Source organism: Rhamphochromis longiceps, linkage group LG14, assembly GCF_057381845.1.
Source record: "Rhamphochromis longiceps isolate RC_006_pf linkage group LG14, R_longiceps_female_GT1.1, whole genome shotgun sequence".
Taxonomy (NCBI): Eukaryota; Metazoa; Chordata; class Actinopteri; order Cichliformes; family Cichlidae; genus Rhamphochromis; species Rhamphochromis longiceps.
In genome coordinates, this window is record NC_140570.1 from 41,461,405 (window position 1) to 41,483,434 (window position 22,030).

General features: G+C 44.5%; 3 protein-coding genes and 1 non-coding gene across 10 annotated transcripts; 3 read left to right on the forward strand and 1 right to left on the reverse strand.

The window, feature by feature from the left end:
- The first annotated feature begins 5,881 nt into the window (after positions 1-5,881).
- On the forward strand, positions 5,882-5,953 carry trnag-ucc (transfer RNA glycine (anticodon UCC)). Its single transcript has one exon. It is a non-coding gene; the product is annotated as a tRNA-Gly (tRNA).
- Positions 5,954-6,310: 357 nt separating this feature from the next.
- On the forward strand, positions 6,311-13,916 carry polr2d (RNA polymerase II subunit D). 2 transcript variants are annotated; one of them, XM_085379405.1, is made up of 5 exons: positions 6,311-6,571; positions 9,092-9,272; positions 9,347-9,442; positions 10,597-10,676; positions 13,768-13,916. In XM_085379405.1, the coding sequence occupies exons 1-4, from the start codon at positions 6,493-6,495 to the stop codon at positions 10,637-10,639; spliced, it is 399 nt and encodes a 132-aa protein (XP_085235531.1). In that variant the 5' UTR covers positions 6,311-6,492; the 3' UTR covers positions 10,640-10,676; positions 13,768-13,916. The 2 variants fall into 2 exon arrangements, with proteins under 2 accessions (XP_085235531.1, XP_085235530.1); XM_085379404.1 differs by lacking the exon at positions 10,597-10,676 and having other exon boundaries at positions 6,312-6,571.
- Positions 13,917-14,154: 238 nt separating this feature from the next.
- Positions 14,155-16,537, reverse strand: LOC146654829 (dual specificity protein phosphatase 14). Its single transcript, XM_085379403.1, has 3 exons — positions 16,135-16,537; positions 14,609-14,925; positions 14,155-14,533 (listed from the first exon to the last, which is right to left on the reverse strand). The coding sequence occupies exons 2-3, from the start codon at positions 14,917-14,919 to the stop codon at positions 14,320-14,322; spliced, it is 525 nt and encodes a 174-aa protein (XP_085235529.1). The 5' UTR covers positions 14,920-14,925; positions 16,135-16,537; the 3' UTR covers positions 14,155-14,319.
- Positions 15,949-21,272, forward strand: LOC146654830 (uncharacterized). Of its 6 annotated transcripts, none has more exons than XM_085379398.1 (5): positions 15,949-16,105; positions 17,122-17,708; positions 17,862-17,938; positions 18,383-18,634; positions 18,736-21,270. In XM_085379398.1, exons 2-5 carry the CDS (start codon positions 17,162-17,164, stop codon positions 18,991-18,993), a joined length of 1,134 nt encoding a protein of 377 aa, XP_085235524.1. In that variant the 5' UTR covers positions 15,949-16,105; positions 17,122-17,161; the 3' UTR covers positions 18,994-21,270. The 6 variants fall into 6 exon arrangements, with proteins under 6 accessions (XP_085235524.1, XP_085235528.1, XP_085235526.1 ...); XM_085379402.1 differs by lacking the exon at positions 15,949-16,105 and adding an exon at positions 16,279-16,375 and having other exon boundaries at positions 18,736-21,272; XM_085379400.1 differs by lacking the exon at positions 15,949-16,105 and adding an exon at positions 16,659-16,792 and having other exon boundaries at positions 18,736-21,272.
- The last annotated feature ends 758 nt before the right edge of the window (positions 21,273-22,030 follow it).

The following is a 22,030-nucleotide window of genomic DNA, read 5'->3' on the forward strand; positions in this document are numbered from 1 at the left end:
ATCATTTATGGAGGTATTTGTCGACCATCTTTACTTTTAGTTATGAACTGTTCACATCGGCCTTAAACGTGATTCACAGAAGTGAACAATTTCACAGCTTTTGTACACATTACGTTTGAGCAATTCAGTATCAGACCTCGTATAAACACTTTTGTTCTGTTGGTTTTTCAGTTAGAGCAATTATATCACATTGAATAACACTGAACACTATTCCTAACTGAACCACAGATTTTGATGTAAATTTTGTCTGAATTTTCTCAAAGCTCAGGAATAGTTACACACTGAAATTTATACAGAGGAGGAATAATTAAAGGTCAAAAGAGTTAAAGTTACCTTTATTGTCAAACCTGTTATGTGTTCAGAACATATAGAATATCAAAATGACATTTATCTTTGACCCCCAGAGTTCAGACATAAATAAGGAAACGAATGAATAAAAAGCAAGAGGATTAAAGGAGAAAAGAAAGGCACAAAGTATAAAACTATAGAAAAACTGCATATACATAAATAATTTATAATGCTCAATGTTTAATTCTGTGGTTTGTTATCAAAAAGTTTTTTGAGCCCCTGAGCTAAATGATGCACCACCTGCTTGCAGAACAACAGAGGGCGCTGTTGTTCTGCAAGGAGGACAAGCTGGGACTGGCAGGTCAGGGAGGGGCGGGGCCACAGGCACACAGAGAGAGAGAGACACCTGTTTGTGTGATTTGGACTCACCCCTTCAGGAATAGAAGAGAAGAAAACACAAAGAGCAGGATGGTTGGATCTGACTTCTACTGCAGGTAAAACACTGTTACAGAGCCCCTCTCTGGAAAAGTTGGAAAATCACAAAATAAAGTAACAAATGAGGATAAAACAGCTTCAGAAAGATCCTGTAAAAGTTATAAACTTTTAAATGAACATTGTGTCTTTCCTAAAATGTAACTTCCTCCAGTTGTTTGATTTATGTCAGATGACACTGAGGTTTAGTAGAGACATTAGAGTTTTCTGTTTTCTTCTACTGGTAGAAATGACATTATAGAATAGAACAGAACTTTTTGTCATTGTTTCCAAAACAGTGAAACACCATTTAACAGCTTCTTGAGTGATGGTGCAGATAAAAAGATACAATTGCCTAAAAATTTAGATAGAATAGATAATTGAGATCAAATAAACACAAACACAACACAATGAGATCACACGATAACAATATGAAGTGAAAAATGAGTGTCAGAGGGATCTTTAGCTCCATTTTATTTCTATTTTAGTTATCAAAAAAACTGAAGAAAGAAAATTAAATGTTGAAGAAAAAGAAATAATAAAATGTAGTGTAAAATTAAAATAAGATTTGACCTGACATATGGTCATAAATGTACCATAAAGTTCATAATACATACATATACTTATATTATATACATACATTTCAAAGTAAAGCAAAATGTATAATATATTGAGGCAAACTGGATTACATTGGTTTTATATTTTACATAAAATACTGACAACCAATGAAAACACATTTTATTTTTATTCATTCATTTATTATTAGACATTTTATGAGAATTGATCTGTTTTATTTTTTTTTCTCTGTCAGTTTTCAAAGCATGATCATGTTTCTTATTTTTCTCAGAAGACGTGGTTAAATATTTTCAGATCTTGGTGATGTGTTTTCATTGACCAGATCACATTTTTGTTTTCCTTTACCTCTTTATGAGAAAAGTAATATCATCATTTAAACTTTTAAAAATTACAAAACAAAATGAAACTGTCAGATGATGTTTTACATCACAGAGCTGTGATTTATATCATACAGAAAATGTTCATATATAATGTATTATTCAATGTAAATGTTTAAATGTGAGGAGAAATCAGTGACATATTCATAGATCGAATTGTACAAAGCTAAACTACATTGTCTGTTGTCTCTCTGCATAGTTTTTTCTTTGGAGAGTTTCCAGAGGTGAGTCCTTCAGGACTCATCAGAGGTCATTGAGGAGGTTCCAGGCAGTCCTGTAGTGCTGTAGTTTATATATAAGGTTTAACTGGTTTACCTGGACTCTGTCTTTAATAGACAGCTGACAGCCAATCAGAGAACAGGATTCTCTGTTGTAATGGTTAGTTTAGTTTGGGAGTCCTGGAGAAAATAGGAAAGGTCCTTGAGGAGGAGGTAGAGACTCTTTTGGGGGTAGCAGAGGTCTTAAAGGTGGTCATGGAGGTCCTTGATTAGGTTGTTGATCTCTATGGGGAGGCTGTGAGAGGTTCAGGAGAACATGCATGGCCTTGATCTGGTTTAAGAAGTCCTTGAAGAGGTTCTAGTGGTCCTTGAGCAGGCAGCAGAGATCTGCTGGAGTTGACGATAACCCAGTGTGACTTTTTCCCTGCAATAATGGTGTAAAGCAAAAACAACACCCCACAGTTTGTACAGTGTAGCGATGACACCATCTGCTGGTTGGAAAGATTATCACAGAAAATGCTGGAGGCTCTTCTGACATGTTATTTAATGTCATTTGATTTCAGCAGAGAGCACGGGACCACTAGAAATGTAAGTAGCTGAAAATGCTGAACCTATAAGAAGGTGTTGTTTGCGTTTTATTCACCATCTCTTAACAAACTAAGTCCTATGAGAAATACTGTAAAATAAACATGCTTTCCTTATTCATATATACATTTGATTTTATTCTACAAATTTCACCAAGCATTGTCGCTTAACTCTCTTTTTATACTTTTAACAGGCAGAGTTTAGTTCACATATGAAAGGTAAGATAAAAATCACAGCCTCTTGTGATAAAGCGTTACCAATAATTGTTTACAACTGTATTAACACATAAAGGGTTTTTATTTTTAGGTCCACTCAGTTCTGAAAGTCTTACACCTGGCAGTTACAGGCATTCACTGGATTTGGAGTCTCACTTAGAAAGAAGGTCTGACTTTATATTTTCAGGCTTCTCAAGATGCTTTTTTAAATGTCTTATTTACATGCATCTTTTCTGTCTTTTATTTAGGACCCATCAAAGTCTAGGTAAGTATCTTTGGGCTCGTCATCATCAGTCATTATACAGTTACTGACTTAATAAGTCCCCCCGACATCTACTTAAAGAAAGGGTCCCATCAAAACGCCATCACCATGAATGGCCTCAGACGAAAGACGACTTTGACCAGCACGACTTTGTCCCAATGGAAAAACCTCAACAGGTACATGTGCTGCTACAGTCATGTGAAAAAGGGACGCTCCACCAACTGCTCTTAGAACTGCAGAAGCTTCTTGGATGAGAGGAGAAACATCTTCAAGGAAACTTAAAGAAGTCCAGACGCTTTTCTTTGCAAGCTTAAAATTTTCATAGAACTCTAAAAAAGACATTTGAAAGGTTATTGTCATGGTCCTGAGTCTGTGGACTCAGTGTTTTGTGTTTCCTTATGCTTTTGTTCATTCCAAGTATGTATTCTGTTGTGATTTTGCCATTTGTTAGGTTTCTGTTCTTTGCCTGCCTGCTCCCACTTCTCTGTTCCCTCTGTCTGTCCATGGTGTTATTGTGTCTACTTATGAGTCCGCCTGTCAAGTTCAGTGTCCTGTCTGATTCTCTGTCAGTTTCCTGTTTTATTGTGAAGGTCTCTGTCTGACGTGAGTGTGTTCAGGTCACGTTTCCCCTGTCCCGTCAGCTCTGATTCCTCCCAGCCGTGTTGCCCTCCTGTCTCTCATCCCCTGATTACTGGTGTGTGTATTTAAGCCCTGTGAGTTCTCCTGCCTGTTGCTGGTTCGTCTGTGTCCCACGGTGTCCTGTTCTGAATGTGAGATATACAGCTATACAGAAATGTGAACTATGCAAGTTATAAACAGTTGTAGGATTAAAAATTATAGGATGTACAGAATGATTATTTACTACTATTATTATTATTTATACTTCTCTGACATGCCTTCCCCATGTGATGTTTGTGTAAGGGTAAGACGGCGCTGGCATAAGGCCCACAGCCTTAACCCAATTTCCTTCAGGGTTTTTTAAAAAGAGACTTTTTCATTTGATTCAGTTTGATATGATGGATTATGGAGAAAAATAGAATTGGGCTGAAAGGTCTGTTCTTTATTACGTATTCAGGTCGTGTATCATGTTTTTAAAAAGTAACTAAGTAACTAATTACTTTTGAAAATTAAGTAAAGTAATGGGATTACTTTCTTAGAGAAGTGATCAGTAATTAGTAACTAATTACTATTTTCAAGTAACTTGACCAACACTGCTCATCACATGACCCAAGGTGTGAAAAGGGTGTGTCGTCATCAGCAGGTGACACCACTCAAAGACCCTGCCCCCTATCATGTGACCTACTGAGATCAACTGACCCAAGGTGTGAGTGGGCGTTAAGACGACCAGATTACAGATGGCCGACAGTTGGTGTGGTAAGCCCCGCCCTCTGTTCAAAGATGGTCGTTCACAGTGGACATAGATGCTTCTTTCACTCCTCTTTCAAACCGTCTGTCTTCTCTGTCCAACATGTGAACACTGGCATCCTCAAAGAGTGACCTTTGACCTTTAGATGCAGGTGAACAGCCAGCTGCGTCTGAATTGATTTCATGAGTCTTTTACTTACTCCCAAAGTATTAAATACTTTGACACCCAGTTAAAGTAAATCCACTTGGCATCTTTCTTGGCCTTCAAACAACAATTCTGACGACTAAAGATCCAAATGGGACAGGAAAAAAATAAAAAAATAAAAAAAATAAAAAATTATTTAAAAAAGCATCTTAAGCACTTTGGCAAAATTCACTTTCATGTATCATCTGTTTCATAATGTCTAATAAGCATCATACAGTTAAGCATAATCACTACATGACAGAAGCACAAGCTTCATCTCTTTTAATAAACACAGTACACATAAAATCAGTGAGATGTTAGAACACTTTTATTATTATTTTAGTAAACAATCAAAGCCTACAACAGACAGCTGCTGGGGTTTGGAGGAGAACTGAACAAATATTTCAAATAAAATCTGATCATTTTTGGAGCAGCTTTCAGGATCTCCACGTATTAACATGCTGTTTTTAATGGATAGCATTAACAACCTGCTAGCTGCAAATAATCATGTGCAGTTCCACATGATTATTAACAGACAGAAAGAAAACATATTACTGATACAGAAATAGTTTTCTATACGAGATCGCTGCAAAAAGTGCAGCCTTACCTAATGTCCACCTACTGTTACTCATTTATATTAAGATTTAAACATCTAGTTGGTGTTGGTGTGGAGAGTAACCTTCAGTAACAGTAATGAATCACACAGCAATAGGACATTCATGTAGTTATAAAAAGCATGATAATAGATTAAGTAATCCAAAGTATTCAGTTACAAATACATTACAAAATACATTTTGGGGCATGTATTCTGTAATCTGTAGTGGAATACATTTAAATGTACCCTTCCCAACACTGGGAATCACTTGTCACTTGATATTCGTACTTCAGAGTCCATACAGTGTTTCAAATCTCGCCTTGAAACTCACGTTTTTTACACTGGCTTGATGAAACTCAATGTTCAGTTTGAGCACCATCAGGCTTGTTTTGTGTTTGTTTTGTTTTTATGTTAAATATGTTGCGTTTGCCTTATATCATGTGTTATTTTTCTATTTTCTCTTGTTCATGAACTACTTGTGAAGCACTTTGTGCTGTAGAAATAAAATTGATAGCTGATATTATGAAGTGGCTGTTTGGTTTCTCCAGGTCTGAGCTCTCGTCGCTGTACTGCACAGCTACACTAGGTTGTTGACTTTGTGGCCGGTGTGCTTGGAGAAGCCTCTCCTGAGTTTCTGTGATACCCAGGACCTCCCTGCTGTGAGGTCACAGCCGTCACGTTACGCCATTTTGAGTCATACTGATGCTGCGTGTGTTTTATTGTGGTACAGCGCCACTGCCTTCAGGCGTTGGTGGTATAGTGGTTAGCATAGCTGCCTTCCAAGCAGTTGACCCGGGTTCGATTCCCGGCCAACGCAGTCTCCTTTTTACGACCGCTGAGACAGATTCTGTTCTGTTTCTTTTTGTCGGGGTTCAGCGGCTTCCGGCACTCATGTAACAAAATAATCTTATTTAAACTGCTTGAAACTATTCTCTGACACTCAGTGCGAAGCTGCCGCTCCCGTCCGCAGGAGGGCGCTGCTAGCAGAGACTGTTACTTTGAAAGAATCCCTGCCAGACAGGAAAATGAACTGTCGACCTGATTCTCTAATTTTATGTAATTTTTTTTTATATTGTCATCTCTTTGGCACAAACTGCACCCTCCTTCTGTTTTTCATAATGTTCTTTAATGTCGTCACAAAGAGCGGAAGTGACTGTGGGCGCCCCGGAAGTAGTTCTCGCTGTTTTCTTGCGGTCCGGAGCGGCGGCGCTGCTTTCTACCCCCCGACCGTTCTCCCCGGGATTTCCCCCCCGACCTGCGCTTTGTTGCCGAGCTGCCAGGCTTGACCGGACAGCTGTGTCTCACCCTCCGGGCGGCTTCACACTCCCCGGCCGGTAGCCGGGACTGCTCCTCGACATGGCGGCTGGAGGCGGCGCGGCTCCTCCGCATGTTGGTGATATTGAAGAGGACGCTTCTCAGCTGCTCTTTCCTAAAGGTGAGTACCTGCAGCGCGGGCGGTCCGTGGGTGCACGCGGGTACACAGACCGCGCTGCTGTCTGTGGGTTCGGCTGAAGGTTCAAAGCCTCTCTGAGCCAGTGCTGCCAACTTAACGACTTTGTCGCTATATTTAGCGAGTTTTCAGACCCCTTAGCGACTTTTTTCTAAAAAAAAACATCGCTAAAAAAAAGACGTGAAAGCGCTTATCGCTTTTACTCTCAACAAGCAGCGGGTGCTGTAACGCAGTCAGTTCTTCTTTTACTCTTATGCTGTTTTGTGGATCACAAGTAGGGTTGCCAACCGTCCCTTAAAAAACGGAATCGTCCCGTATTTAGAAACAAAAGCACACGTCCCGTATTGAGCTAATAAGGGACGCACTTTGTCCCGTAATACAGTGAGAATCAAAAGTAGTCTATAAATGTTTATGGAATTAACGCTTTGTTTGAAAACATAATTCCCAGCCCCTCTCCTGCTTTGTGACCAATGAGCTGACAGCACACTTATGACAATTCGAGTATGACAATTCAGATTACCGCTCATCTCATTGGTCGAGGAAAGGTCGCTTACGGAGAAAATACCGGAAGACAACAGATGACCACAACAAGAAGCATGGCCAACAGGGAAACAAACGCCGACACTGCGGTGCAAGTCTCGGATGACAGTACACCTAAAGCTGGGCAGACACTGTGCGATTTTTTCAGTCACGTTATTCAGCTCCTGCTCAAACTGCACGATTGACTCGCAGGGGTTAGAAGTTCATAGGTCACGATGTACTCTCACACTGTACCGCCCGATGCTCTGATGCGACCTGAGAGCTCACACTGTGCGTCCATAAAATTAAGGTTATAACAGACAATCTGTCGCTCGCTCTCTCTGTCTCTCACTCACACAGACACACACACCACCACCATCAACTTTGCTAAATTGCTAATGAAAAACATTGATCAGGCAGCTGTGATTGAGCAGCAGTGTAGATCCAATTATTTTCACGGTTGTTGTGGTCGTGATAATTTTGTGATGCCACATCGAAAAGGCTCGGATGAGCTTTCCAAAGTTCTACAAGTTGTGCCTCCATCGCTTGTGTCCAGATCACACGCTGCACAGCCGTGCTGCTCCATCTTTTTCACCGACGTTTACGTGTTTGCGCGCGAGCAGTGTGAGCGCCTGTGGTGACACCCTCACGAGCGATTGATGATCGGGAGTTGGTCGTGAGGTGTTAATCACTTCTCGTTACCCCACGTATACTACACGACGCACGATGAAGGCCAAAATCGGTCCGATCACTCAAAAATCGGCTCAAAATGGGCCTAAAACCGCACAGTGTAAGCCCAGCGTTAGAGCAGCAATGTTTGTTCCCCTCAGAGAAAGGGAAGAATGGGAAAAGGAAAACACCTGGCTGGAAAACGTTAATATGGGCATGTGCAGTGAATATCAGCTCTATGTGGCCAGAAGTGTGATAATATAATTTATTTTGTGTAATAAACAACTGCAAGGATAGATGATTACAACAAATAGATGACTAATACATAAAAGTAATACATATTTTAATAATGATGATGAGTTAAGATGCGTAATCATGGGAACAAGCGGGTTTACAAACAGGAGCAGCTGATTAGCATTAGAAAAGCTGAAATAATACCTCAGCTGAAGCCAACTGTACTAAATGCATATGTGCACTGTTACAAGAATATTTTTCGTTCTATTGTTTTCTATTAATTTATATAATTTTAAGTTAAGCAGGACAGAGTTCTTTTAAAGAAAGATTTACTTATATTCTCAAAAGTTAAGCATGACAGGCTTCTGTTTAAGAAAGAGACCTGTTTTACTGTGTTAATGTTGTCATTTTGAGCTAAAAATAAATGGCTAAATGATCATTTGTTTCACATGTGTTCATATCACAAAGAATAGAATATGCATCTACTTAAATCAACTTCAAGTCAAATGGTTAAAAAAATAATTTCACACACAAAAAAAGAGCTAGAAAATTCACCACACTGGGAAGGGTGAAGACAACTGGGTCGCCCCGGCCCTGGCCACGAGGTGTCCCTTATTTATTTTTCAGGGAGTTGGCAACCCTAATCACAAGGTTTAAAACTACTTATAAACACACACACACAGTAACTCCACCAGAGCGCCTATTTCGGGTCACTTTTGCCGGTCCAAGCCCGGGTAAAGGAGCAGGGTTGGAATTGTGAGATTAAAAAAAAACAATAATTGCTAAAAGAAATTTAATTTGTAGTTCTAAATAAACTCTAAATGCATTTAGGACGTTTTTTTACTCACTTTATGTCTCTTCCACGATGTTATTTCTCTCTCTAACAACGTAGGTTACAATTAGATTAGCATGACCAATTATGCAAATTAGGTGATAGAATAGCCTTTATAGAATAGCCTTGATGACGTCATTTAGCGACTTTTAGCACAACCAATAGCGATTTTCCTTACTGAGTTGGCAACACTGCTCTGAGCCTGCGTGCTGAGTGATTGACAGATGTTAACCCCTCCTCCTCCCCCTCAGAGTTCGAGAACGCGGAGACGCTGCTGAACTCGGAGGTCCACATGTTGCTGGAGCACAGAAAGCAGCAGAACGAGAGCGCCGAGGACGAGCAGGAGCTGTCCGAGGTCTTCATGAAGACCCTCAACTACACGGCCCGTTTCAGCCGCTTCAAGAACCGCGAGACCATCACGGCCGTGCGCAGGTACGCCCCCGCCCCGGCTCCTACCCAGGTCTGAGGCGATCCGGTTCTGACCCCTGTCATCTTTCTGTCTTCAGCCTCCTGCTGCAGAAGAAGCTCCACAAGTTCGAGCTCGCCAGTTTGGCCAACCTGTGTCCAGAAGCCGCAGAGGAGGCCAAAGCCCTGATCCCCAGGTAAGTCAGATCCACGTCACAGCAGGAACTTCACAATAAAAGCCTCTGACAGCTGCAGTGTTGAGGTACAGGAGCTGCTCCACAGTTCATAACTAGCAGAGTTAAACACATAGGCAGGTTCAATTCAGTTCAGTTGTATTTATACAGCACCAAATCACAGCAACAGTTCCCTGAAGACACTTTATACTGTAAGGTCGACCCTACAATAATACATACAGCGAAAAACCCAACAATCATATGACCCCCTATGAGCAGCACTTTGGCGACAGTGGGAAGGAAAAACTCCCTTTTAACAGGAAGAAACCTCCAGGCTCAGGGAGGGGCGGGGCCATCTGCTGTGACCGGTTGGATGCGGCAGGTGGAAACATTTGGTGTCACGGCCTTTTATGTTCCAAACACCAAAAAGGCCGTACTTAACAAAACTAGGTCAGTATATTCTTACAACTTTAAAGAAAGAACTAAAATGAATACAAACTGCATTTTATAAACATTCAACAAAAATGGCCACAACATATGGAATCCAGAAACCACACCTGTGGGTGGGTGATCACAGCATGAGTGGGGTTGGTAAGAATTCCTTGCGTGTGTCTGTAGGAAGTCGTTGCACACAGACCATTTACTCTGTAGCTGAGGGGCGTGGTCACATGACCATCACATGGATGGTGTCGCTACCTGATCCGTACTGGAAACCCGATCGGTACCACGCATGCACAAATCTTACGTCACTTTCTCTCTTTGCCAACACTGTGACAGTTAATATGATACGGTTAGCGCCCAGTTAGCTCCTAGCATTTCTCGACAGCTCTGCCTCTTTTTCGGACATTTAAACAATGGACACCTCCGGTTACAAACAAATTCATGCTTTTCTCCTCAGAGAGCATCCCCTGATTGAACAACAGCACCGTAAAATAAGAAGAATGGCGCCTAATGACAGAGTTAATAATACAGACTTTATAATATGTCACGTGAAGATTCAGCAGCCAGATGAAGTGTTTACTGGCAATTGACAGTGATAGCGGACATCATCATCACTTTTCCAACAATCCTCTCCTCACAGACGAGCATAAACACACTCGATTATCACTAAATCAGATTTAACACACGTTTGTAATGACGCTAATTCAGTTTACAATAGGGTTCATTCGCTCCGTCAGCAGGTGGCGGTATCCTCGTACACTGGGAGTAAACTGCCATTAAACGAACAGAAGAAGAAGAAAACATCTGCACATGCGCGGTAAGCATCGGGGAGTCCTGATCCGTAACTATCTTTTTATTTTTCGTTTTTGTCTACATTGTATTGAATGTTTCATTATTGCAAAAGTTTTAAGAGATACTTATTGTTAACATCTCAACAGATACTCTGACCTGTAACTATCGTGAAATGAAGTAGACGCCTTTCACACATGCGTGGTACCGATCGGGTTTCCAGTACGGATCGGGTAGTGACAAATGGGACCGTTCTGATTAAGCCCATGGAACAACAACCAGTTAGGCGAGGGCACGGAGAGTGATGCGTTTCCTGCCGTTCCACCATTACATACACGGGTCGTGTTTCCTCCACAGGCGGGAAGTGTTGCCTGTTCACACTTCTGATTTAATGACCGTGTCTGTCTAACCCTGAATCTGAACGATTCAGATGAAAAATAAAAGATCACGGAAAAGCAGGTGGAGGTGGAGGCACAGGCTCATCCTGATTGGCTGTGCAAGTCAGCTGGGTGAGACAGTTGGCTTTAGTCTGAGCCCACAGGATGAACCTGTGACCACCTCCCCAGTTTTTTATATCAGTTTATGACTGAAATAATGATTTTTGGCACAGTGGAACAGCTTCATGAGACAAATCTGAACTTTATTGTACAGAATCTGGACAACAGAGCACTGCGTGTGACGCTGCACTCACACGGGCCACGTAAAACACTTCATAAAAACAGACCTGACCAGCCCTGCAGCTTTATTTTGAAAGTTCATTTCAATTTTATTTATATAGCGCCAAATCACAACAACAGTCACCTCAAGGAGCTTTATAGGGGCGGGGCCATCTGCTGTGATTGGTTGGGGTGAGAGAAGGAAGACAGGATAAAGACATGCTGTGGAAGAGAGACAGAGGTTAATAACAGATATGATTCAATGCAGAGAGGTCTGTTAACACATAGTGAGTGAGAAAGGTGACTGGAAAGGAAAAACTCAATGCATCATGGGAATCCTACGTCTATTGCAGAATAGCAAAGCTACGTTCACACTGCAGGCGAAAGCACATCAAATCTGACTTTTTTCACCCTTTGCGACCCGTATCCAATCATGGTAATATTTTCAAATCCAATCTGGGTCACTTTTGAATGTGGTACTGAATCCGATACTTACCTACAGTGGATGCTAAAGTATTCGCCCCCTTGAACTTTTCCACATTTTGTCACATTACAGCCACAAACATGAATCAGTTTTATTGGACTTCCAGGTGAAAGACCAACACAAAGTGGTGCACACGTGAGAAGTGGAACCAAAATCAGACATGATCCCAAACATGTTTTACAAATAAATAACTGCAAAGTGGGGTGTGTGTAATTATTCAGCCCCTGAGTCAATACTTTGTAGAACCAGCTGCAGTTCCAGCTGCCAGTCTTTCAGGGTCTGTCTCTACCAGCTTTGCACATCTACAGACTGAAATCTTTGCCCATTCTTCTTTGAAACAGCTCCAGCTCAGTCAGATTAGATGGGCAGCGTTTGTGAACAGCAGTTTCAGATCTTGCCACAGATTCTGGATTGGATTTAGATCTGGACTTTGACTGGGCCAGTCTAACACATGGATATGTTTTGTTTTAAACCATCCCATTGTTGCCCTGGCTTTATGTTCAGGGTCGTTTTCCTGCTGGAAGCTGAACCTCCGCCCCAGTCTCAAGTCTTTTGCAGACTCCAAGAGGTTTTCTTCCAAGATTGCCCTGTATTTGGCTCCATCCATCTTCCCATCAACTCTGACCAGCTTCCCTGTCCCTGCTGAAGAGAAGCCCCCCAGAGCACGATGCTGCCACCACCATATCTGACAGTGGGGATGGTGTGTTCAGAGTGATGTGCAGCGTTTTGCATGTTGGTCTCATCTGACCAGAGCAGCTTCTTCCACATGTTTGCCGTGTCCCCCACATGGCTCGTGGCAAACTGCAAACAGGACTTCTTATGGTTTCTGTTAACAATGGCTTTCTTCTTGCCACTCTTCCATAAAGGCCAACGTTGTGCAGTGCACGACTAATAGTTGTCCTATGGACAGATTCCCCACCTGAGCTGTAGATCTCTGCAGCTCGTCCAGAGTCACCATGGGCCTCTTGGCTGCATTTCTGATCAGCGCTCTCCTTGTTCGGCCTGTGAGTTTAGGAGGACGGCCTTGTCTTGGTAGGTTTACAGTTGTGCCATACTCCTTCCATTTCTGAATGATGGCTTGAACAGTGCTGCGTGGGATGTTCAAGGCTTGGGAAACCTTTGTGTAGCCTAAGCCTGCTTTAAATGTCTCAGTAACTTTATCCCTGACCTGTCTGCTGTGTTCTTTGGACTTCATGGTGTTGTTGCTCCCAATGTTCTCTTAGACAACCTCTAAGGCGTCACAGAGCAGCTGTATCTGATCGACTCCATGCGACGATGTGTTGCACTGCATGAGGCAAATGGTGGTCACACCAGATACTGACCGGTTCTGGGTCCCCAGACCCCCAATAGCGCAAAAAACTGCACATTCCAGGGTGGCCTTTTGTTGTGGGCAGTCTGAGGTACACCTGTGCACTACTCATGATGTCAGATCAGCATCCTGATGTGGCACACCTGTGAGGTGGGATGGATTATCTCAATATAGCAGATGTGCCCACTACCACACATTTGGACTGATTTGTGACCACTGTTTGGGAGGGATGGTTATATTGTGTATCTGGAATGAATTTTAGGTCTCTACGTCCATCCCATGGGGAATGGGAGCAGTAACAAAGGTGTTGCGTTTATATTTTTGTTGAGTGTATTTCTCCAGGCTAAATGATGATCCTCTAAATCTGTGACTCTCCAGATTACGAGTCGTCTGCTTTAGGCTACGTGTTTGAGAATTCTACCACGGAGTCAGGTACACAGCTGCAGAGAGATTCAGTTTCCTGTCCAGAGCTGGTCCTGGTTCAGTTCTGCAGATACTTCAGAGCAGAACCGGCAGCAGCAGGTGGCGTCAGTGATCTGTGACGGTGCTGTGTTTCCATGACGACACCTGTGTGTGTGTGTGTGTGTGTGTGTGTGTGTGTGTGTGTGTGTGTGTGTGTGTCTGTGTGGTTGTTCGGTTGCTGTGTCAATAAAGGTTTCTGTGTTTTCAGCTTGGAGGGTCGCTTCGAGGACGAGGAGCTGCAGCAGATCCTCGATGACATCCAGACCAAGAGAAGCTTCCAGTACTGAGACCTCAGCCCCCCACACACACAGCCCCGCCCCCGGACTAATGTGGTCAATCTGCTGTCCTGATAAAACTTTTTCTTACTCGTTGTTTTCACGCGTTTCTTGCACATGCTCAGTTCAGCTTGATTGCAGGGTTGTGTGCAGCATCTGACCTGAACTGTTGCTGATGCTTTTTTTTGTTTGTTTTGGGGTTTTTTTTAAATAAAGGTTTGATTGAACCAGTTGCTCAGTCATGTGACTTTTTCATTTGTACCATAAAATTACAAGTAAATAACCGTCTGGCACCATAACACACTGCAGAAAACAGATGATTTCAGCGGCATTTAAACCACAACCAATCACAGAGCAGCACTCTGAGGCCCAGAGAACAGGAGAAATATGCACAGGTTTATAAGCTCCTCCCAACAACAGGAAGAGCACGTGGAAGCAGTTCCTCAGAGCGCTTCACACCGAAAACGCTGCAGAGCCAGCCAGCATCAGACATTCAGGCAGTGCACCGCTGCAGCGTCCGAGTCCTCCAGAGCTTCAGGAAGGACGCCGCCTGGTGTCCTCGCCATCCTCACCGTGTTCCTACCAAACAGGGTCCTCTCCAAGTCTATCAGCTGCCTCCAGAAACCAGCGTTGGGTCGAATAAATGGTCGCTGCTCCAGAACAAGTTGGTGAGCTCGACGGAGGCTGAGACCCTGAGACCTGAAGCACAGAGACCAGAACCACATCAGAGTACAGAACCTGACTGTCAAAGTGAGACTAAAGCACTGTGGCTACCTCATGAGGTAGGCCATGATCAGCGCAGAGGACCGGCTTCTGCCGGCGGTGCAGTGGACCAGAGTTGCCCCCGTTTGGTTCTGGTTGATCCGTTCAGTTACCAGGTCGAAGTACTCTCTGAGGGGGGCATGAGGCTGGTCTTGGACGGGGACGTGGAGCACCTGCAGACCATCCAGTTGCGGGTAGGAAATGTCCTCGAGCCCACTGGCGTTGACGATGAGAGTGACATTTCTGCTGGTCAACACGCTGGTGTTCAGAGCCGAGTCCAGATCAGTGAGGAAGAGGCCGGCAGAGACCCGAGAGACCCGCATGATCCGCTGCAGGAGGACACATCACAGCGGTTCAACACAAACTGAGGTCTAACAGAACAAGGACTCAAAGAGCAGGAGCTCGCCACTTCCTGTCAAATTCTCTTCAGTGAGGCCAGCAGCGGTTCAGCCAACCACACAGAACCAAAGACAGTTAGCGGGCTCTGACCAGACTGGAGACAGTACCAGTATTATTACTTCCAGGCTGGATGACTGTAATTCATTATTATCAGGATGTCCAAAAAACTCCCTGAAAAGCCTTCAGCTGATCCAAAATGCTGCAGCAAGAGTGCTGACAGGGACTAGAAAGAGACCATATCAGTATCATTAGAGCACTTTCTTCCTGTTAAAAGGGAGTTTTTCCTTCCCACTGTCACCAAAGTGCTGCTCATGGGGGTCAAATGATGGTTGGGTTTTTCTCTGGATCTATTGTTGTAGGGTCTACCTTACAATGTAAAGCGAGTCTAACAGCAGTTAACTCCTCAATCACGATGTCATAAGTCACTGGACACTGTGAACATCCACGGTCACCACTTCATGCATAATGGACCTTCCAAGCTATATAGTTTATGTCTTCCGTATTTCCAACTATATCCATAATCACATACTGTGTATGCTACCATTGTATATAGTGTATTATCTTACTTTTTTCCATTGATTGTACTTAATTGTATTTTTGTATTTCCTTCATATATCTGTACCTGAGCTGAGGTGACGCAAAAATTTCCCCGTTGTGGGATCAAAGTCTTATCTTATCTCTCTTGAGGCGACTGTTGTTGTGATTTGGCGCTGTATAAATAACGTTGAATTGAATCAGCATATTAAAATGCATGGTTGGTATTTTTATGCATCACTGTTTTTCACTATTGTAAACAAACAAGAGCAAAGCGTTTTGTCAGAAGTGGATTCGAAGCCACGCCTCCAGGTGAGACTGCGACCTGCACACAGGTGGGCTGACGGCAGCTCGTCCTTCGTACACAGTGATAGTGATGATGAAGAGTGTTCAGCGTCTACTGTGGCTGTATTAACAAAGTCCAAACCCGAGTTTCCGGTTGTTATTGATACGATTCATTGATGATCCCCCAGATTATTGGGAGCCGGCTGAGCTGAAACATGCCGGGACAATGAGTCAGCGAAGCTTTAAATAGACTCGGTTTCGTTTCTGCTCTCAGACCGACAGCAGAGACAGGTAAGGTACATTCTGACACTTTCACTCACCTGGCAGTTAGATAAGGAGCCAGCCCGCTGGTTTACAGCTTAATGAACGTAGAACAGACAGGCCGAGGTCTGGAAACACGAACTAACCTCGCCGTGTGCTTTCAGAGGAGCCGGAGCGGCTTCAACCAGACTCTATTCAAAATTCATTCACTTTAGGGCCTCCTTCCGTTTCTGTGTTTCCCTGTTTCAAGAGATCAAGCTATTTCCCATAAGACGAGGACGCTAAGAACACATTATAAAAGTAAGTAAAATTTTATTAAGACAAGGACCACAGAGTGCTTCACAACAAAATAACAGCGCATAAAAACTAAAAAATAAGAGCTTTTAGTTGTTTCTTGAAAGACGCTGCTCCAGCCAGCCAGAGAATCCCCCGCCGCCCCGCCCTCTCCTCCCTGTGCTGCAAGCAGCAGGCGCACCTCGCAAACGGAGGGCGCCCTTACTCCCAGCAAATGGGCGACAGAAAACCGATCGGTGCCTGTGACATTCCCAGTATTCGCTGGCTGATGTCGGGGCAGCAGGATTTTTTTGCCGATGCCTGTGATGCCGCCCCGGGCAACCGCCCGTTAAAGTTGGCCTGATTATTTGGAAGGATTTCCCTGAAAATCGATGAACGCTGCCTTCGTGAGGTCAGGGCCGAAAACCAGAGCGGCTCCTCCCCGTGAGTCTCAAACGCCTCCCGGTGAGCCTGCGTCCACCGGAGCGCCGAGCTCCGTGTTTCTACACAAATCTGAACGGAGTCTGGCGGCAGGAGTGTATGTGCTTGGGGACGGGTCGGGAGATCACGTGGTTTGTTTCGGCTGTTTGAACCGGATGTGTGGCGAAACATCTGACTCTTCAAAATAAAAGCCTCGGTCGACTCTGTCAAGTTAAAAATCTGTTATTACCCGTTTGATTCGATATTCATTTCGTTTCGTGATTTTATTTCATCTGATCACGTTTATTGCTTCCTGGATTCAGACTCTTCTGCTTTTCATTCCTTTCCTGCAGTTTCTCTTCTGGTCCCCTTTTGGATCAAGACCCAACAAGAATGCGGAACCACCACACCAAGCAGACTTCCACAGGTACTGGCACGGCTCAGAAACCAGTCCTCCCTCAGGTCAGATACCACCCCTCCATCCAGACTCCAGAAGGCATCACTGGAACCAGAACCTCCAGTAAAACCAGACCCGGTGCTGCGCGCCCCCTTCAGACTGGGACTGACTCCCAGGCAGATCCAGGAAACAGCGGCGCCCAAAAAGCTGCCTCGGCTGCGAGACCTCCTCCTGAAGGAGGACAGAAACGGGCACAGAAACCTGTGAAGGAGGTGGTTGCTGCTGATCCAGATGCTCCCCAGAAACCTTCCCCAGCAGCCCCTCCCAAACCCGAGCAGGTGCCCCTGGATGTGGGTGTCCGTCTGGACCGGTGTGTGGTGGAGGAGGTGGAAGTCTTGACCCGCGGACAGAGAAACAACCCAGACTGGTTCGCTTGGAGGAAGAACCGGATCACGGCCTCGGTGGCACACAGCATTGCTCGCTCCGGCTTTGTTAACGGCAAGAGCAAAACTCCGCCCACCTCCTACCTGGCTGCTGTCACAGGTAGGCCACACCTTCTACCACCTGGTACCCTGACTCCATATAAATGTATCTTTTAGCAGCTTCACCAGGACGTCTGCTGGTGTGAGTTTTATTGTAACAAGTGCAGGATCCCGAGAGGTCAGCCATTAACTGGTTACCTGACTGTCTCGACAGGTGAGGGGCCCAGAGTCCAGACCAGAGCCATGAGCTGGGGGGTCCACATGGAGGCTGAGGTCATCCGCAGGTACCAGGTGTGTTTCAGCGTCTTTGTAACACTCCGCCATCTCACAAACACGGCCAGCAGGATATATGGGCATTATGAGCGCTCTGAGTTAAAGTTTAATTTAACAAGTCGAAGAAGCTCAGTATCACGAGGAAAAGACTAAAAAGTGCGACGCCTGACAGGTAAAATACAAATAAATGACTAATTACTAATTATTATGGTAATGGTCAACAGTGAACAGAGAAAATAATGGTTTTAAACCAGTGACGTGAAAGAAAGATGTGTATAAAATAATAAGAAAACCAGAATCAGTGAAAAATATCAGAAAACGCACAAAATATGTGAGAAAATCGCAATGATCACAAGAACGTTACAAACTGGGGACGAGGAGGAGGTCCTTCACTGCTGTTTTCTACACACTAAACTTTATTGAACATTTGCTGATGATGTCACTGATTACATCACCCCACAGAGGCTGAAGTCCTCGGCGTTGGGCCAGCAGGTCTGCGTTCGGGACTGTGGCTTGTTCGTCGACCCCCGGAGGCCCTGGTTGGCTGCCAGTCCTGACGGCATCGTGACGGACAGACGAAGCGGCCAATGGCTGCTCTGTCTGGAGGTGAAGTGTCCCTACAAGCACAGACACAGGCGGGTGGAGGACGCCTGCAGGGAGGACCCCGCCTTCTGTCTGCAGCTGCATGAGGAGGCCACACGGGAGCGCGGCGGGGTAGCAAACACACATCATCCTCTTCCTCCTCCTCTCTGATTCTTCCTCCTCCTCCTCTTCCTCCGCCTCTTCCTCTCTGATTTCGTGTCCTCCTCCTCCAGATTCCAGTGTACCGCCTGAAGACCTCCCACAGCTACTACACTCAGATCCAGTGTCAGCTGGCGGTGACGGGGCTGCGGGAGGCCGACCTCGTGGTCTTCACCCTGAAGGAAACGGCTGTGGTCCTGGTGACCTTTGACCCCGAGCTGTGGGAGGAGACAGTGTCCAAACTGGAGGTGTTTTACAGGGACGCTGTGCTGCCTCACGTCAGGCAGAAGATGCAGCAGCGTGCAGCAGCCGCTGGGACGCCGGAGCCGTAGAGGTCCAGGGCTCGCAAAATCTTTTTTTTGCCAGTCTTTTTTTCCAGTCGGGCTACCAAAATCTATCTCTGCCCTGTCCATCGGGCTATTGTAGGAAAAATATATGTCAGTGCTTTTGCATTCTTTCAGAAATGTAGCTGGGTAATTATGTCATTGGCATCGGTGAGCCACTGTCAATATGTGACATATTGAAATCGCGTTTGAATTTGCGCTTGTTTTTTTGCTTTCACTTTGCAATCGTGCGAACTGTGTATAGAGAGCGACAGCACTGATCTGTGAGTGATGATAATTTGCGCACCAATTCCTCTGACATCGTCTTATTAATCGTTAGCTTACTATGCAAACATGACAAGTGAAATCTCCCGCAGCTTAAACATGTGAGAGGTTGATCGCGCAGAGAATCGCTGAGCTTATGTGAGTGCGTGTGTAAAAGCAGCAGGATATATATTTCAGTTCTGCTGAGCCAAATAAGACAGGTCAGGGTGAAGAAGTGACAGCCAAAGAAAAGCTTACCACAAAACGGAGAAGTTATGACAAATCAGACTATGAGGCAAAAAGAAAGTGCAGCTTTATGGTTTCATGGACAAAAGAATTTCTGTGGCTGCAATATGACGAACTAAATAACCAGGGCTGCACATAAGTGGTCCGCAGGTGCGCATTCGCTGTCAAAATAAAAAACACGCACAAGATAAGAAGTTGCAACGTGTGTTTGGGTACATACGATTTTCTGGAGGAGGACAGACTCTTAAAGTTTAGAACTCTTAAAGATGTCGAAGAAGCTCCTTTAAGCAATTACTGTGATGTTCCTCCACCTCCAAAGAAATGTCAGAAGGAGTTCGAACCACAAAAGAAGCGCGTATTCTCGGACAAGTGGTTGCAGGAGGTGAGCTGGCTTCAAACAAATGATGAACGCACAGAGATGTGGTGCAGAATGTGCCGTGAAAATCCCACTCTAGGACAAAAACACTGCCTTTATATGGACGCAAACGCGCGCTGCAACTTCTTATCTGCTGCGCGTCTTTTATTTTGACAGCGAATGCGCACATGCGGACCACTTATGTGCACCCGTGTAAATAACATAATGTTCTGCCGGGTGTGTTGTTGGTTTTCCCTCGATTTCTGAGTCGACAAGCGCCTTTGTTACTGGGACCAGTCATTTTAAGAAAGGCCCCCATTAGAAACGCATTATTGCTCAGTCTGCAATATCTTTCCCAGAACAAACACCAATTGCAAACTAAAAATAAACCTGAAAATCAGTTTAGAGCAGCTACTATGTTGCAAAGAGTGAACTACCACTGGCACAATGTAGCCGTCTGTGCAAACTTCACAAAGCAAACGGCCTCGATCTTGGTTCCACTCGCCTCTTACCGTGACTTCAGTGGAAATTTCAAAGTCAGGATCTGACACAGATTCATGTCCTACACAGTTCTTACAAGTTCATAGAAATTTCTGTTCAATTAGAACCAAGTATTTGAGTTGATGATTGTAATTTCTATACAATGTTGTAATTTGTGTTTTAACTATTTTTTGATTAATGTTTTGTTTCCTTTGCAATATTATACTTTAAAGTATAATATTGTAAAGGAAACAAAGCATCAATCAAAAAATTGCTCTTTTTTTATTCGGGCTACTTAAATTTATTTTGGGCTACCAAAAACTGAAGAGTCCCTGCCCGAAGGGCTACCGGGGATTTTAAAATTTTGCGAGCCCTGAGGTCGCTACCTGCGGGAAGAGCTTTGTGGCCCGAAGCGTGTGGGGTTTACCCGCAGTCACGGCAGGTGGCGTTCTGCTGACAGACGCTGTCTTTAATCATGTGATCGCCACATATTTGGTTCATGCCGTCATCATCAAAGCATGCTGGGAGAAAGATGTCTCGCCCGGCAACCTTCCTGTTTGACCGCGATGAGTCATCATGTGGAACCTGAGTGAGCTCCACCCGCTCTTCATTTTGATAAACTGGAGTCACATGACCTCCGCCCTGCAGGTTGTTAAAGTTGTGACCTCGTAGCAAAAAGAAAATGACTGATGGTATGAAACCACAAAAGATCTGCTGATAGAGCAGCTGTGCAACAGCGCCCTCTGCAGGCCTGTTTTTCATTGAGTTGAAGTGTAATGACCCCACAGGTGCCGGCTCCTGGCCCACTGTGGAACTGTGTGTTTTACTGGTGAGCGGACGGCGGTTTTAGTTTCCTGTTAATAAAAAATCTTTTTTTGAAAGCCAGCTTTGTCTCCACGCTCGTTGTTGCTACGCCGCACCTCCCGGACTCCTGTTGGAGCAGCACGACGAACCCCTCGGTCCACACGCACCAGTAGCGGTCTTAGATACGGGCGACACGGGCGGTTGCCCGGGGCGGCATCACAGGCATCGGCAAAAAAAAAAAAAAGTTGCTCGTACTCCTGCTGCCCCGACATCAGCCAGCGAATCCTGGGAATGTCAGAGGCACCGATCGGTTTTCTCTCGCCCATTTGCTGGGAGTAAGGGCGCCCTCCGTTTGCAAGGTGCGCCTGCTGCTTGCAGCACAGGGAGGAGAGGGCGGGGCGGCGGGGGATTCTCTGGCTGGCTGGAGCAGCGTCTAATAATCAACTTAAAAATAAAAACAAAACAACAAACACGAAAACACCAGACATCATGATGCAGACTTATAATTTGCACCGATGTTTTTTTGAAATTCTGTACACGAGAAGTGAGCGAGAGCCCTCGGTGCGCCTGCGCGGTGCTGAAGTCAAAGTAAACTTTGTCATCTCCGCTACAGACAGTCCAGCATAGAGACAGACGAGACGACGAGGCTGCAGTTACAGAGGTGCAAGGAAACAAACAAATATAAGAAGAGTAAGAAAATAAATCTACACTTTAGGACTCGGGGTAAAGGATCAATAACAATTTAAAATTTACAGTTTGATGATTTAAAGTCTCACACACAACCCGTCGAAAGGGGCGGGGCCAGCTGCTTCCAAATAGAGCACATTTCATTTATAATGCTGTAAATCCAAGCCCATCATGGATTCATGATTTGAATCCTGGGTCGTGTGAAATGCA

Bases quoted from the DNA above. Each gene is read 5' to 3' on its own strand.
- polr2d (XM_085379404.1), top strand. From the start codon at position 6,493: ATGGCGGCTGGAGGCGGCGCGGCTCCTCCGCATGTTGGTGATATTGAA. The intron at 6,572-9,091 runs GTGAGTACCTGC...CCTCCCCCTCAG, and splicing joins TCAGCTGCTCTTTCCTAAAG to AGTTCGAGAACGCGGAGACG. The intron at 9,443-13,767 runs GTAAGTCAGATC...CTGTGTTTTCAG, and splicing joins GCCAAAGCCCTGATCCCCAG to CTTGGAGGGTCGCTTCGAGG.
- LOC146654829 (XM_085379403.1), bottom strand. From the start codon at position 14,919: ATGCGGGTCTCTCGGGTCTCTGCCGGCCTCTTCCTCACTGATCTGGAC. The intron at 14,534-14,608 runs GTAGCCACAGTG...TCTGTGCTTCAG, and splicing joins ATCATGGCCTACCTCATGAG to GTCTCAGGGTCTCAGCCTCC.
- LOC146654830 (XM_085379397.1), top strand. From the start codon at position 16,741: ATGAACGCTGCCTTCGTGAGGTCAGGGCCGAAAACCAGAGCGGCTCCT. The intron at 17,939-18,382 runs GTGTGTTTCAGC...ATCACCCCACAG, and splicing joins AGGTCATCCGCAGGTACCAG to AGGCTGAAGTCCTCGGCGTT. The intron at 18,635-18,735 runs GTAGCAAACACA...CTCCTCCTCCAG, and splicing joins CCACACGGGAGCGCGGCGGG to ATTCCAGTGTACCGCCTGAA.